Source organism: Conger conger, chromosome 2, assembly GCF_963514075.1.
Source record: "Conger conger chromosome 2, fConCon1.1, whole genome shotgun sequence".
Taxonomy (NCBI): Eukaryota; Metazoa; Chordata; class Actinopteri; order Anguilliformes; family Congridae; genus Conger; species Conger conger.
The window spans coordinates 72,482,230-72,497,840 of NC_083761.1; the positions used below are offsets into that span (position 1 = coordinate 72,482,230).

The window sequence follows — 15,611 nt, forward strand, 5'->3', positions numbered from 1 at the left end:
ACAAAAGCAGCCAAGTGATAATACAAGTTTGGCAAAATGCTTTAAAACCTCATCAGACAGGAGTTTTATGGGGGCAGAATCAAGCAAATGTATAAATCAGCATTTACTCTTGTGTTTCCATACTCTTATTTAAGCAGAGTACCCCTGCACATATATTTCACAGTGAGGTTATCCGTCTGCTACAAGCACAGCTCATAGCTACGATGATCATTATATACTTTTTAAATGTTGTAAATCCCTTTAAAAATAGTTTTAACCTACTATTTACCTACGGAGGCAAAGATCTGACGCTTCATGATTCTGTGCACTATGTACTTGCCTCAAAGCACAGTAGATATGTCCGTTTAAACACTATTAGCACTGAAAGCCAGCCATCAGTTTTCACAAATAAACTGATAAACTTTTACAAGGTGATCTCCTGAAGCCATATCATATGTACCACATAAAACCACACGGGAGGGCGATTTTTAAATCTGCCCAAAATCTAAAAAACGAAACAAAAAATCAAACCATAAACAAAAGAGTTACCCAATAATAAATTGGTCACCTTTGGAATTTAAACCTCACAACACTCCCTGTACCATGAAATGCCTCAGATTCCAGGCAGGTTAAAGGTATTGGCCACGCGGACGGTAAGCACTACCACTGGAGTCCCACAGGTGAACGCAGGGGCAGTGTCGAGAGGATAAGGAACTTTGGCCACAGCGCATCATCCTTTATCAGAATCAATGCGACACACCCATAACACTCGCCGAGAAACACTGAGAATCGCACACAACAGCTGTAGTCCCCAGCTTCACACAAGTTTGCTGAAGCAAAGTGTATGACGCCCCGCCCCATCAACAGTTTTGGGGGGCGGGGCGGTGGGGTTTACAGGGAGTTTGCCAAAAATATAGACGAAATGAAAGGTACGCCTGGACCCATGTGATACTCGTTGAAAGCACAGGGCTCGCGAGCTCTTCTAGGCAGTGCCGTTTCCCGGCTCCACAGTGACGCAGCGAAGGCACTTGGGAAGGGGAGGCGCCCCCCGGAGGCGAGGTCCGAGCGCTGCAGGCTCTTCACCCACCGGCGCGGGGGAAGGCGGCCAGCCCTGGAATGCGTTCACCTCTTAAGGCAAGAAAATGTGAAAAGCCGCGGCCACGGACCGACCCCATCACCCGCCTGTCTCTCACACGGAGTCCGTTCTCCGGGCCTCCTGGACGGGCCAGCGCTGGGCTGGGTTGGGGGGAGGCAGGGCTGGGCTGGGGGTAGGCAGAGTTTGTACAGAGAGAGGTGGGGCTTGTGCAAGGGGAGGCAGGGTTTCTGTTAGAGCAGTCTGGGCTGGTCTGTGGGGAGGCGGGGCTTGTGCAAGGAGAGGCGGGTTTTGAACTGGAGGAGGCGGGTTTTGTAAGGGGAGAGGCGTGGTTTCTGTTGGGGCAGGCTGGGTTTGTGTGGGGGGAGGCACGGTTTCTGTTGGGGCAGGCTGGATTTCTGTTGGGACAGGTTGGGTTTGTGTGGTGGCAGGCATGGTTTGTGTGGGGGGATGCTGGGATTGTGTTGGGACAGGCTGGGTTTGTGTGGGGGCAGGCACGGTTTCTGTGGATGAAGGCTGGGATTGTGTTGGGACAGGCTGGGTTTGTGTGGGGGCAGGCACGGTTTCTGTGGATGAAGGCTGGGATTGTGTTGGGACAGGCTGGGTTTGTGTGGGGGCAGGCACGGTTTCTGTAGTTGAAGGCTGGGATTGTGTGGGGGCAGGCTGGGTTAGTGTGGGGGCAGGCTGGGTTAGTGTGGGGGCAGGCTGGGTTAGTGTGGTGGCAGGCATGGTTAGTGTGGGGGCAGGCTGGTCGAGTGTGGGGGCTGGCATGGCTTCTGTCGGGGTCCCTCTGCAGTGGTAGTAAGGCAGGAAGAGGCGCTCGTGTGCGCAGGTATGCATGGCCCTGTAGGTGTGCTGCAGCAGGTGGGGGAAGCGGGAGGTGAAGTAGGACACAAACTCATCGGGGATGGAGCCCAGCGTCTCCTGCACGTCTGCGGGCAGCTCCCGGTAGTGGTGCTTCTGTTGGGAGAAACAAGATGGAGGGTGGGGAAGGTGTATCAGTGCACCGCTCAACACCGTCTTCTCAAAGAGCAGAACCAAGCACATGCATGGAGGTCGCGTGTAAACCCCAATGGGGAAGAAGTATGCAACTCACAGCCCATTCCACATCTCTTATAACACAGTCCACTACACACTACAGTTTCACTACACACTACAGCCACACTACACACTACAGTCACACTACACACTACAGCCACACTACACACTACAGTCACACTACAGTCTCACTACACACTACAGTCACACTACAGTCTCACAACACACTACACTCGCAGTACAGTCACACTACACACTACAGTCTCACTACACACTACAGTCACACTAGTCTCACTACAGTCTCACTACACACTACAGTCGCACTACAGTCACACTACACACTACAGTCACACTACAGTCTCACTACACACTACAGTCACACTACAGTCACACTACACACTACAGTCACACTACAGTCTCACTACACACTACAGTCACACTACACACTACAGTCACACTACAGTCTCACTACACACTACACTCGCACTACAGTCATACGACACAGTACAGTCACACTACACACTACAGTCTCACTACACACTACAGTCACACTAGTCTCACTACAGTCTCACTACACACTACAGTCGCACTACAGTCACACTACACACTACAGTCACACTACAGTCTCACTACACACTACAGTCACACTACACACTACAGTCACACTACAGTCTCACTACACACTACACTCGCAGTACAGTCACACTACACACTAGTCGCACTACAGTCATACTACAGTCTCACTACAGTCGCACTACAGTCACACTACAGTCACACTACACACTACAGTCGCACTACAGTCATACTACAGTCTCACTACAGTCGCACTACAGTCGCACTGCAGTCGCACTGCAGTCACACTACACTCACACTACAGTCACACTACAGTCACACTACACACTAGTCACACTACAGTCACACTACACACTACAGCCACACTACACACTACAGTCACACTACACACTACAGCCACACTACACACTACAGTCACACTACACACTACAGCCACACTACACACTACAGTCACACTACACACTACAGTCTCACCACACACTACAGTCACACTACACACTACAGTCTCACCACACACTACAGTCGCACTACAGTCTCACTACACACTACAGTCAGCTCATGAAACCTGCCTTATTCCTCATGGCTCGGAGCAGATCCCGGACTGATCCGCCTTTATATGAACGAAACTTGCGCAGATCTACCGGGAACAAAACATCATTGAAAGTCATTAACAAACAGAAAATACTTCAAATTACACGTCTATCAAAAATGCAGAATCACCACAGTCACATTGAAGAATTTTACCTAAAAACTGTTTTGCAGTAGTCTGTGGTGTTAGGACAGCATAGTACGCATTAACGACAGCAGCGCTTACCGGTCTGTAAGGGGACAGTGATGTGCTCCCTCCAGTCACCCTGCACCACTGCCCGCCCCCCTCGCTCTAGCTGCCGGATGATTGGTCCGTCCAGCGGCTCCTTCTCTATCCTGTCACTCACGTCCTGCAGGAAGCACACAACACACAAATGAGTCAGACATACACTCACTGAGCACAACACACAAATGAGGCATACACTCACTGAGCACAACACACAAATGAGACATACACTCACTGAGCACAACACACAAATGAGACATACACTCACTGAGCACAACACACAAATGAGACATACACTCAGACTTCAGCTACACTTCAGCATACACTTAGACTTCAGCTGTTGTAGCCAATCTACTTAAGAGATTTGATGCATTCTGTGTTCAGAGATGCTCAGTGAGTGTACATGCAGCACTGTGTATCCACCAGAGAGAGAGAGAGATAAGATGGAGATAGACAGAGAAAGAGACAGACAGACAGAGAGAGAGAGACAGAGATAGAGACAGAGAGAGAGACAGACAGAGAGAGACTGGGAGAGAGATAAGAGGGAGAGAGATAAGAGATGGAGAGAGAGAGAGAGAGACCTGGAAGAACTGCAGTTGCTTCTCCAGGCTCCAGAAGAAGGGGTGTTTGAGCACGCTCTCAGCAGATGGTCTCTTCTGGGGCTCCATGCTCAGCATCTGCAGTATGAGATCAGTGGCCACGATGCCTTCTGCACAGACCAGAGCCAACGGACCAGCGTTAGTCACCACCAAGACGCCACTTCTCACTCCGTAATCCCAACCAAGTCAAATGGAAAGAACTCAGAACTGCAGTTTAGCTGACTAAATATGCTCGCTTTTACTATACATTCTCAAATGGCTGGGTGATAAACCGTATGGACAGTTATCTAATGTTTTTTAAGCCAATAACAATTGGCGTATTGGTTTTTTTCTTTGGTCATACCTGATACAGTAGTAAACCAATTCAGTGGCCACATTAAAATACCACATTAAAATACATCACCTCAAATATCTAATGGGTGTTGATAAGGCAGCCAATCAGCCCTGAGGCCTTGCCAAAAATGGTTGGCATTTATATATAGCGCCTTTATCCAAAGCGCTGTACAATTGATGCTTCTCATTCACCCATTCATACACACACTCGCACACCAACAGCGATTGGCTGCCATGCAAGGCACCGACCAGCTTATCAGGAGCATTTGGGGGTTAGGTGTCTTGCTCAGGGACACTTCGACACAGCCCGGGTGGGGGATCGAACCGGCAACCCTCCAACTGCCAGACGACTGCTCTTACTGCCTGAGCTAATGTCGCCCCACAAAAACACATCACATGATCAGATTGGCGGTTTTATCAACACCCAATGAAGTCTTTTTTTTTTTCTTTTCTTTTTTTTAAAGCATTTCACATGGTCTCAGAAGTTTGGCATTTGTTACCACATCCGGAATGATTAAAGAAAAAAAAAAAAAACCAGACCTGAAAACCTAATACAATGATTATTATTACAAAAAAACAACAATAACAACAAAAACCAAGAACATTCCATAGCTGTGTGTATGGTTTATGGCCCAGCATGCACCACATTCCCATCCAGGGTGTCACAGTCAGAACGCTGGGAAGTGTGATAAAGAGAGAGTCTGACCGTGTCGGTCTGTCTGAAGCCGCTCCAGGCTGCAGGCTCCCAGGAGGATGTTGGCTTGCCGCTGCAGGGCCTTGCCATAGGGGTGGCAGCCGTGTGAGACCACGTAGTAAAACACACAGCCCGCGGAGAAGATGTCCACTGTACAGGTCTGCACAAGCACAGCGGCCGTTCAGGTCAATGCACAGTATCTCACGGACCCTGCTCTGCTCAGCTCACAAACATGAGCTGAAGAACACAGTCTGGCAAACCAGAAGACATCCTATCCTAGGTGAACTGCGTTGTCAGAATAAACAAGATTTTGAGGAATTCCCAGAATGCAGAATTTTTTCGGACATGGGACTAATGGGTTCTTGAAGGAAAACAACATCATGATATTTCCTTGTAGCCTATTGGTCAGCTGATAAGAACAGAGATATCTGTATCAAGGGAAAAATCATAATTAACTAATTGAAATGTTATTGAATAAAGCCACATTCATGGATATAATTTGTTTAATAACCTCACACAGATTGTGCTACTAACCCCATCTCACCGAGCTCACAGTCCCATGTGTTATGAATCGAAACAGGTTTTGCACGTTTCGCAAGAGACGCCTGGTCTGGCAGAGTGTGACTGCACTGCACACTTTAGGTGTGTACAACTTCCTCCCAACTGTAAACAGGAACTATCAATGCGAGGGAAATCTCTATCCTTTGTCAAAGGTAGAGAGAAAAATATTTTTCCACCGGGATTGGCAGGCCAGAACGGACATATATAGTTTTGTTAATCTCGTTACAGTCTCAGTCAGACATTTGAGAGACTTCATCATTTCTCAAAGATGAATGACACAGATCTTTCTGATTTCTTCCTCTATTACCTCAGTGTTATGTACATGAGTCAAACCCAAAACAATTATGTGAAACAAAAAAAAAAAAAAAAAAAAAAAGATTTTGGAATTCCATTGGAATTGGCTGTGTTCCCTCTGACGTAACAAAACAGAGGTGCAAAGTGTTGAGAAACACGTTTGTCAGTTGAAAATACGTCAATTTTGGAAGCGATACTTGCTGAAGGCATAGTGCGGGGAAGGATAAATTAGGCTTTCAGGAAGTGGGCGACCGGTGAAACAGGCAACCGCACAATGGCAGCCGCAGCAGTAGTTCACTGACATTTCTACTCATGGGCTCACCTGGCCAATCACAGATTCAGAGCGTTTTCAGCCTAACACTGCTCATTTGCAGCTTGTTTGTCAGATTATCGTTGGTAGGCCATTGTTGGACCACCGCCCAATTCTCTTATTAATAGCCGACTGTAAAGCATTTCTAAGGAAACAGATACCAATCCTTACTATTTTTTATGTCTCCAGTCAGGGTGTGTGTGTTATGTGCTGTAAACATACTCACTAGGGTGTGGCCCTAGTGTCAGTGTGTGGGTGGCGTGTGTGTGTGTGTGTGTGTGTGTGTGTGTTGTGTGCGTGGGTTTGTGTGTGTGTGTGTGTGTGTGTGTGTGTGTGTGTATGTGTGTGGGGTGCGTGTGGGTGGGGTGCATGTGTGTGCGTGTGTGTCGCATGTGTGTGTGTGTTGCTTGTGTGTGTGTGGCGTGCGTGCATGTGTGTTTTTGTGTGTATGTGTGTGTGTGTGTGTTGCTTGTGTGTGTGTTGTGTGTCGTGTGTGTGTGTCGTGTGTGTGTGGCGTGCGTGCATGTGTGTTTTTGTGTGTATGTGTGTGTGTGTGTGTGTGTGTGTGGTGAGTGTGTGTGTGTGTGTGTTGCGTGTGTGTGGTGTGTGGTGTGTGTGTGTGTGTGGTGTGTGTGTGTTGTGTGTGGTGTGTGTGTGTGGTGAGCGTGTGTGTGTGTGGTGAGCGTGTGGTGAGCGTGTGTGTGTGTGTGGTGAGCGTGTGTGTGTGTGTGTGGTGAGCGTGTGTGTGTGTGTGGTGAGCGTGTGGTGAGTTTGTGTGTGGTGAGTTTGTGTGTGGTGAGCGTGTGTGTGTGTGTGGTGAGCGTGTGGTGAGTTTGTGTGTGGTGAGTTTGTGTGTGGTGAGCGTGTGTGTGTGTGTGGTGAGCGTGTGTGGTGAGCGTGTGTGGTGAGTTTGTGTGTGTGTGTGGTGAGCGTGTGGTGAGCGTGTGTGTGTGTGTGGTGAGCGTGTGTGGTGAGCGTGTGCGGTGAGTTTGTGTGTGTGTGTGGTGAGCGTGTGGTGAGCGTGTGTGTGTGTGTGTGTGTATGTGTGTGTGTGTGTGTGGTGAGCGTGTGGTGAGCGTGTGCGGTGAGTTTGTGTGTGTGTGGTGAGCGTGTGTGTGTGTATGTGGCGTGCGTAACGCGCTGTGAACACACTCACCGGGTTGTCCTTGCAGTCTTCGCTCAGGACCTCGGGAGCGATCCAGCCCTCAGTGCCCGGCACGCCCGACCTCCTGCTGAAGCTGTGCCGGCCCACGGCCAGCTTCTTACACAGGCCGAAGTCTGAGATCATGGCCCGCACGCGGCCGTGTGCGCTGGGCATGGACACCAGGATGTTGTGTGGCTTCAGATCCCGGTGCACTGCAGGGGCCACACACAACACTTCACCACCAGAAAGAGGAACCGTGCGCTATTTCCGACCTTAACCTAGGAATTTGTATTTGTCTCGGTACTGTAGTTCCTGAAATTGTAGATGCCTTGTCATGGTAGTTACAAACTAATCAGGCCTATCTACCGATCTACCTTGTGTACTCGGCCTTGCAACCAATCATATGTGAATTGTACCTTATCTGGCGCGTTCGGTTGTTTGTTCTAGGACCCTGATATGCACCATTTTGTACGTCGCTTTGGATAAAATGTAATGAACTGCACTCAATTAATCGTTATTCATTACCTGGCCATTTTTCTATTGCACATTAAGACCTAACATTGAACCATGTTATGCAAGATAAATAAATACATAATTACTATGTGCTTGGGGTACATGCGAGTATTGTGAACTTGAAAGGCCTGTAGCGTAGTGGTTAAGGTACATGACCCGCAAGGTCGGTGGTTCGACCCCCTGGTGTAGCCACAATAAGATCCGCACAGCCGTTGGGCCCTTGAGCAAGGCCCTTAACCCTGCATTGCTCCAGGGGAGGATTGTCTCCTACTTAGTCTAATCAACTGAACGTCGCCCTGGATAAGAGCGTCTGCCAAATGCCATTAATGTAATGTAATGAAAGGCAGTTGGAAAATGTTACAAAACTTGTAGAACTACAAACAGAGTTTGGGATCATTGGCACTGGTATAAATCTGATTGATGGATGGTAAAATGTATCTTTGGGGACTGTTTTCCTGGAAGTGAGAGGCAGAGTGGAGGTTGGACTTCGGACCAGAAGAGGGCGACAGTTTACTTATACACTACAATACCCATTGTCGTGTGTGCCTCCCAACAACCATTCCATACAAACATTGGGTTTCTACGTAACGGCGTGTTGTGACGCGCTGGTTGCTGCAGTCCCCTCCCGGCAGTGGTGCCCCTGTTGCTCACCGATGCTCAGCGAGTGCAGGTGTGCCAGCCCAGACATGGTCTGCTGCAGCAGCTCCACCGGTCCCAGGCCGTGACGCTGGAAGCCCGGCTGCTCCACGTACTGCCAGAGAAGCACAAAGAGCGCACAGTCACCTCGCCTGTCAATCACAGCCGCTGGCGTCAGCCAAGCCCCGTCACGAGGAACCGCAGTCCCGCGACGCAGGAGAGTACGCAGTGTGCGCGTCTGTGTGCTTTGTGGTCGAAGACAAACATGTCAATCACACAGAAAACTAAACGGGAAAAATCTAACTACAAATGTATGTGGCATAATCCACTGTAGGGTGTAAAAAGGCATTGTGATGCATCTTACGGTGGCAATTTAACTGCATTCATTTCGAATGTTACAAGTGATTATAATTGCTTCAAATTATCATTTCAATAAGAAACTTACACGGTATATTCCACTAATACTAAGTAAATCAATTTCATGAGTCACACTTGCGTATTCAGCATATTTGTAAAAATAATTTAGTAATGAAATGGATTGAATACCAACAAACTAATCGAATCATGGTGAAATTCCATGATGCACCGAATTAAAAATATTTCTAAAGAATTGCAATCGAATCTAATCACAGTGAGGTGGGGAGATTTACACCCCGACTCCAAATACAGAGTCACTTCAATCTGTGACCAGGGCAGGACGGGTACAGAGCAGGACGTGTACAGGGCAGGTGTGTACAGGGCAGGACGTGTACAGGGCAGGTGTGTACAGGGCAGGACGGGTACAGGGCAGGACGTGTACAGGGCAGGTGTGTACAGGGCAGGACGTGTACAGGGCAGGTGTGTACAGGGCAGGTGTGTACAGGGCAGGACGTGTACAGGGCAGGACGGGTACAGGGCAGGACGTGTACAGGGCAGGTGTGTACAGGGCAGGACGTGTACAGGGCAGGACGTGTACAGGGCAGGTGTGTACAGGGCAGGACGGGTACAGGGCAGGACGGGTACAGGGCAGAATGGGCCCAGGACTGGCCGTGTGGGGGGTCTCACAGACACACTGTACACGACGGGGGTCTCACAGACACACCGTACACGTGGGGGGTCTCACAGACATGGCGGGGGGTCTCACAGACACGGCGTACACGTGGGGGGTCTCACAGACACGGCGTACACGGTGGGGGGTCTCACAGACACACCGTACACGACGGGGGGTCTCACAGACACACCGTACACGTGGGGGGTCTCACAGACACACCGTACACGTGGGGGGTCTCACAGACACGGTGGGGGGGCACACAGACACACCCTACACGGCGGGGGGTCTCACAGACACACCGTACACGGTGGGGGGTCTCACAGACACACCGTACACGGCGGGGGGTCTCACAGACACGGTGGGGGGGCACACAGACACACCCTACACGGCGGGGGGTCTCACAGACACACCGTACACGGTGGGGGGTCTCACAGACACGGCGGGGGGTCTCACAGACACGGCGTACACGGGGGGGGGGGTCTCACAGACACGGCGTACACGGTGGGGGGTCTCACAGACACACCGTACACGGCGGGGGGTCTCACAGACACACCGTACACGGCGGGGGGTCTCACAGACACGGTGGGGGGTCTCACAGACACACCGTACACGGCGGGGGGTCTCACAGACACGGCGAGCCTCACCTCCCGCAGCGTGGCGGCGCACAGCTCGATGGCGATGTACTGGAACTGCCGGTCGCGCTCGGTGCAGAAGTAGCGGATGACGTTGGGGTGCTCGTCCGACTCGCGCAGCAGCTGAACCTCGCGGTCGGCGAAGCTGAAGCATTCCGGGAGGATCCTCTTCACCGCCACGGGGCGGCTGTCAAACTGACCCCTGCGTCACAGAGGGAAGACGGGCGATTGGCCGAAATCTAATCCGAGAGAGCTCACTGGCTCAGAGCAGGTCATCACACCACGTTGCAGAGGTAAATGGGAATTACTCCACTCTGACGTTTTTCTTGGTTTGCGCCACAGTGTGGAAACGTACCTGTACACAATGGTTCCCTCAGCACCATGTCCCAGCACGTTTTTCGGACTGAAGGAGATGTTTCCGACTCGGACAATACTGGACTCCTCATCTCCTGAACACAGAGAAAGTGGGATCAGACACGAGTGACGCATTTATTCACAACAAATGACCTGCTTTCAAATGAATTTGGTAAGAAACGCCCTGTGCTTGCAGCAGAACGGTCATTTCTGATATAATTTTCACTGCGAATGTGGCAGGCAGAGAATATTTGTAAATGCTACGTTAAGAGGTCTTATAAAAATCTGAACAAATAACAGTAACAAAAATCACAAACTCAGGAACAAAAGTCCATCTAGTGGAGAGATAGAGTGGTGCATGCCATAGTGTGGCTGACTCTCTCAACTCTTATATCAATCCCCCATGTCACCAGACCAACTGACAAACAGACAGAGACGCTTCTATATAGCTCTCCTCGCATACTCAAAAAGCACTTTACAGTGATGAGGGGGAACTTGCCTTAAACCCCAACCAAAGTGTAGCACCCACATCGGTGAAGCATGGCAGCCATTTTGTGCCAGAACGCTCACAAAAATACACAAGGAGGGCGGGTAAAAAAAAAACAAGAGGAATCCCTCACGCCCATGCAAAAGGTGCAGCCTGTAGCCTAGTGGCTAAGGTGCTTGACACATTGCACCAGGGGAATTGGCCCCTGTGTAGTCGACAGCAAGTGTCAGCTAAGTAAGTGAACTAATAATGAAAAGGGAGTTCAGAGCAGGCTACCTGCGTCGTCCTGCTCGGGGCCTGAGGGCCCCAGCTCGTGCACGGACAGGTCGGAGTGGTTGGAGGCCCGGGGGGTGAGGCTGGGGCTGCTGTTGTTGGAGCTCTCGGCTCGCGCCCGCACCACGTCCAGGAAGTCGGCCGGGTCCAGCGGGAGGTCGGAGGGAGGCTGGAACACCAGCTGCTGCCTCTGGAGCAGGTCCAGCTTTTCCTCCATCTGCCTCTGGAACTGCTGGTGCTGGAGCTGCTGCTGCTTGTGCACGCTCTGCAGGGGGCGCACCACACACCACACACAGCCATTTTACACAAGCACACACAGCCATTTTACACAAGCACACACAGCCATTTTACACAAGCACACACAGCCATTTTACACAACCACACACAGCCATTTTACACAACCATACACAGCCATTTTACACAAGCACACACAGCCATTTTACACAAGCACACACAGCCATTTTACACAAGCACACACAGCCATTTTACACAAGCACACAGCCATTTTACACAAGCACACACAGCCATTTTACACAAGCACACACAGCCATTTTACACAAGCACACACAGCCATTTTACACAAGCACACACAGCCATTTTACACAACCACACACAGCCATTTTACACGACCACACACAGCCATTTTACACAACCACACACAGCCATTTTACACAAGCACACACAGCCATTTTACACGACCACACACAGCCATTTTACACGACCACACACAGCCATTTTACACAAGCACACACAGCCATTTTACACAACCACACACAGCCATCTTACACAAGCACACACAACCATTTTACACAAGCACACAGCCATTTTACACAAGCACACACAGCCATTTTACACTACCACACACAGCCATTTTACACAAGCACACAGCCATTTTACACAAGCACACACAGCCATTTTACACAAGCACACACAGCCATTTTACGCAACCACACACAGCCATTTTACACAACCACACACAACCATTTTACACAAGCACACACAGCCATTTTACACAACCACACACAACCATTTTACACAAGCACACACAGCCATTTTACACAACCACACACAGCCATTTTACAACCACACACAGCCATTTTACACAAGCACAACACAGTCATTCAAATGGAGGGTTTAGTCATTCCATCTGGACATGGTGGACAAGGCTCAGAGCAGTATAGGGCGGGGATCATCCAAATCCAGCCCTGGTTTTCTTTTCTCCCGGATAATTGACTAAACAATTAGCACTGCTGATTGGCCAGACTGTCTTCACACCCGACTCCCAGGTAAAGGGAGGCAGGAAAAGCAGCCGTTCTGAGTCTACAGAGCTCTTTCTGAAGCGGGCTGTGTACAATTATGCTACCTGGTGGACGATCTTTGCACTGCAGCAGCAAGCCTGATACTTGGCTCGGTGTGAACCACAGTAGTACATTACATTACATTACATTACATTACATTAAATTATTGACATTCAGTTGATTAGACTAAGCAGGAGACAATCCTCCCCTGGAGCAATGCAGGGTTAAGGGCCTTGCTCAAGGGCCCAACGGCTGTGGGGATCTTATTGTGGCTACAATGGGATTAGAACCACCGACCTTACGTGTCCCAGTCATTTACCTTAACCACTACGCTACAGGCCGCCCCAGCAGTAGAAACAGAGGAGGAGCTCACCTTGGGATACGTGATGACAAAGGCCACCCATCCAGCCAAGAGGAAGGTGCAGAAGATGATGGTGGCCATGTCCTTCAGCATGGAGTCCACGGGGTCCTCCACGCGCACCGGCCGGGCAGGCGTCTCTTGCACAGATGTGACCGGCGGCCGTGCGGGCTTGTCCTCCATATCACTGTCATTCAGCTTCTGCTGTACACAAGAGTGTGTGTGTGTGTGTGCACGGACAGATACAGATACACAGACGCAGACGTTCACCAGTTTGTAGACTTCTTGACAATATTGAATTATTGAGGTGCCATTGAAGGAAATGTAACAATGACGTGAGCATAACGGTAGGTCAGCCATGTCTGCTCAAAAAAAAAGTGTCATCATTTGTCATCTGCACCCTGAGGGCATTTACAGTACAGGTAACTGCACACACAGAGTGCTGTACACCCATGCACACACAGAGTGCTGCACACCCATGCACACACAGAGTGCTGCACACCCATGCACACACAGAGTGCTGTACACCCAAGCAGTACTCATCAACTGACTGATTGCTATTCGCTCATTGGGCTTATGGGATACTTGTAGCGAGACAGAGGCTCCTTCCCCAGTGTACTGCCTGGCAAGAGAGGACGTTAGAGAGAACATCCTGGGGTGACAAACGTACAAACTGGGGGGAGCGCGTGTCAAAAAGGATTGAAAACCCCTGTGATAAAGGATGGTGGTGATGAAATATTATATCCAATGATAATGTGGTAAAATTGCTTCATGTTCCAAAGTAAATTGTTGTCAATAGATTTGTTATGTTCCTGTCTTCTGTCCTTTGTTAGTTTATCATGGTTTATTATTGTTGTTCTTGTTATTTATTATTTTTCATATTCGTATCTGGTGTTCTGTTTACAGTCATTAGTCTTTGCACTCGTCTTCCCCTGTGATGTCTGAGTCTGAATGTTTACTAGCCCAGTCACTCCCTTGTTTGCGTGCCCTACTATTCGGGTGTTTACAGTAGTTCCGGGGTTCAATCTTCCTTCCAATCTTGCATTCCTTACTTCCTGCTTTCTCTCCATTTCATGTTTGTAAATAGCACTAATTTACTCATCCCAACTAACATAGAATTTGTACAGTACTAATTATACTAAAACACTAATATGTTTGTCAAACTAACAAACTAACATTCACTAGTTTTGGGAATTTGTAATTTAAATCACTTAACTAACTTACTAACGCATCTCCAGTTTCAATTCTGTTCTGTAACTCCGCCTCCCTATTCTATCACTGATTACTTGCTTAGTTTCAGCGAAGTATTCGCACCTGTCTCTCTGTATCTCTGCATCTCCTGATTCTCTGCAAATTGTCTACTCCCTAGTCCGGAGCCGTTTGTATTACATGTGTGTCTTTGTGAATCCAGTTTGCGTTTTTGTTTCCCCCTCATCATTGTCCTATTACCCTTTCATGTGTCTCACCTGATGTTTGTTTGTTAGACCGCCCTCACTCCCATGCCCCGCCTAGTTTGTCTCATTCCCGTGTATTTATACCTGTCTTTTTTAGTTGCACACTGCTATTTCGTCTTGTCCTGTTTTGAGTCCTGAGCCCTTCATCCCTTAATCCCTTCCCCCAGTTCTAGCCTCCTTGTTTCCTTGCCCTTGTTTCCTAGTCCTTGCCTTTGTGTATTTTTGTGGATTTCCTGTTTTGACCCCTGCCTGCTTCCCTGGACTATTCTTTGTGTGTTGTGGATTTCTGTACCTCTGCCTTACTGGATTGACCCCCCGGTTTTTGACCCTGGTCTGCTTTTTGACTACGCTCTGTCTGCCCCTTCACCTGCTAGTAAACCTGCCATTTTCCACACCCCTGTCTGCTTCTGGTTCTAAAATGGAGAAAGAGCAGTTCAGTTCAGTTTAGTTAAATTACTACAAATTGGTGGAATTTGCTTTCGGTACAGCTTTTTACAAACAGACTGACACAATTATATGACATATGTGAAACAGCTCATATTTCACAAAGCAAAACAGAACTTTCTGGTACTATCAAAGTTACATGGTACACAGACAGTACAAATTACACTCAATAAATTAGACAGCATGGTAGCAAAAGTATGGAATGGCTATTTTTTCTGAAGATTGTCCACTTCATGGTCCCCCAGCTGATCTCCAATGGCAGTCAGCTGCTGCATTGCGAGGTGTAACCAGATAGACAGCATTACATCACAACACTCACTCACGTCCGTGGCTGTATAATTATGTTACAGGTCTGAAATGTCATACTACACAATTCAGCTCAGGGAACAACAAAACAGTGCAAACAAAACTGTTGGAGAGTGATAGGAGAGTGCATATCCAGTGTTGAACTACCGTCATAAAAAGTCTTCTCGGAGTGAACGTTTCAATTGCGGGAAATGTTTTGCTTTTAAATGATTTTTTGTTGAAAAGCGGGCAGAAGAGTGGGACATGATGTGGGACTGAACTGGGGATTCCCCATACATCTCATACATACATTTCAAAACCACAATAAAGACCTTGTCCCGGTAGATTCCCACAGGTAGAGGATGACAAAAAGAGAAATCAAACCCAGCAGTGTTTATAACAATCATGTGTTTCA

The 15,611-nt window shown here is 48.8% G+C and overlaps 1 protein-coding gene across 1 annotated transcript; it reads right to left on the bottom strand.

The window, feature by feature from the left end:
• Window positions 1-1,168: 1,168 nt before the first annotated feature.
• Window positions 1,169-15,186, bottom strand: LOC133121304 (serine/threonine-protein kinase/endoribonuclease IRE1-like). The gene is made up of 12 exons (XM_061230508.1): window positions 15,142-15,186; window positions 13,029-13,217; window positions 11,361-11,622; window positions 10,599-10,692; window positions 10,256-10,445; window positions 8,597-8,696; window positions 7,445-7,644; window positions 5,136-5,283; window positions 4,079-4,206; window positions 3,498-3,621; window positions 3,253-3,320; window positions 1,169-2,032 (listed from the first exon to the last, which is right to left on the bottom strand). The coding sequence occupies exons 1-12, from the start codon at window positions 15,184-15,186 to the stop codon at window positions 1,169-1,171; spliced, it is 2,412 nt and encodes an 803-aa protein (XP_061086492.1).
• Between the last annotated feature and the right edge of the window lie 425 nt (window positions 15,187-15,611).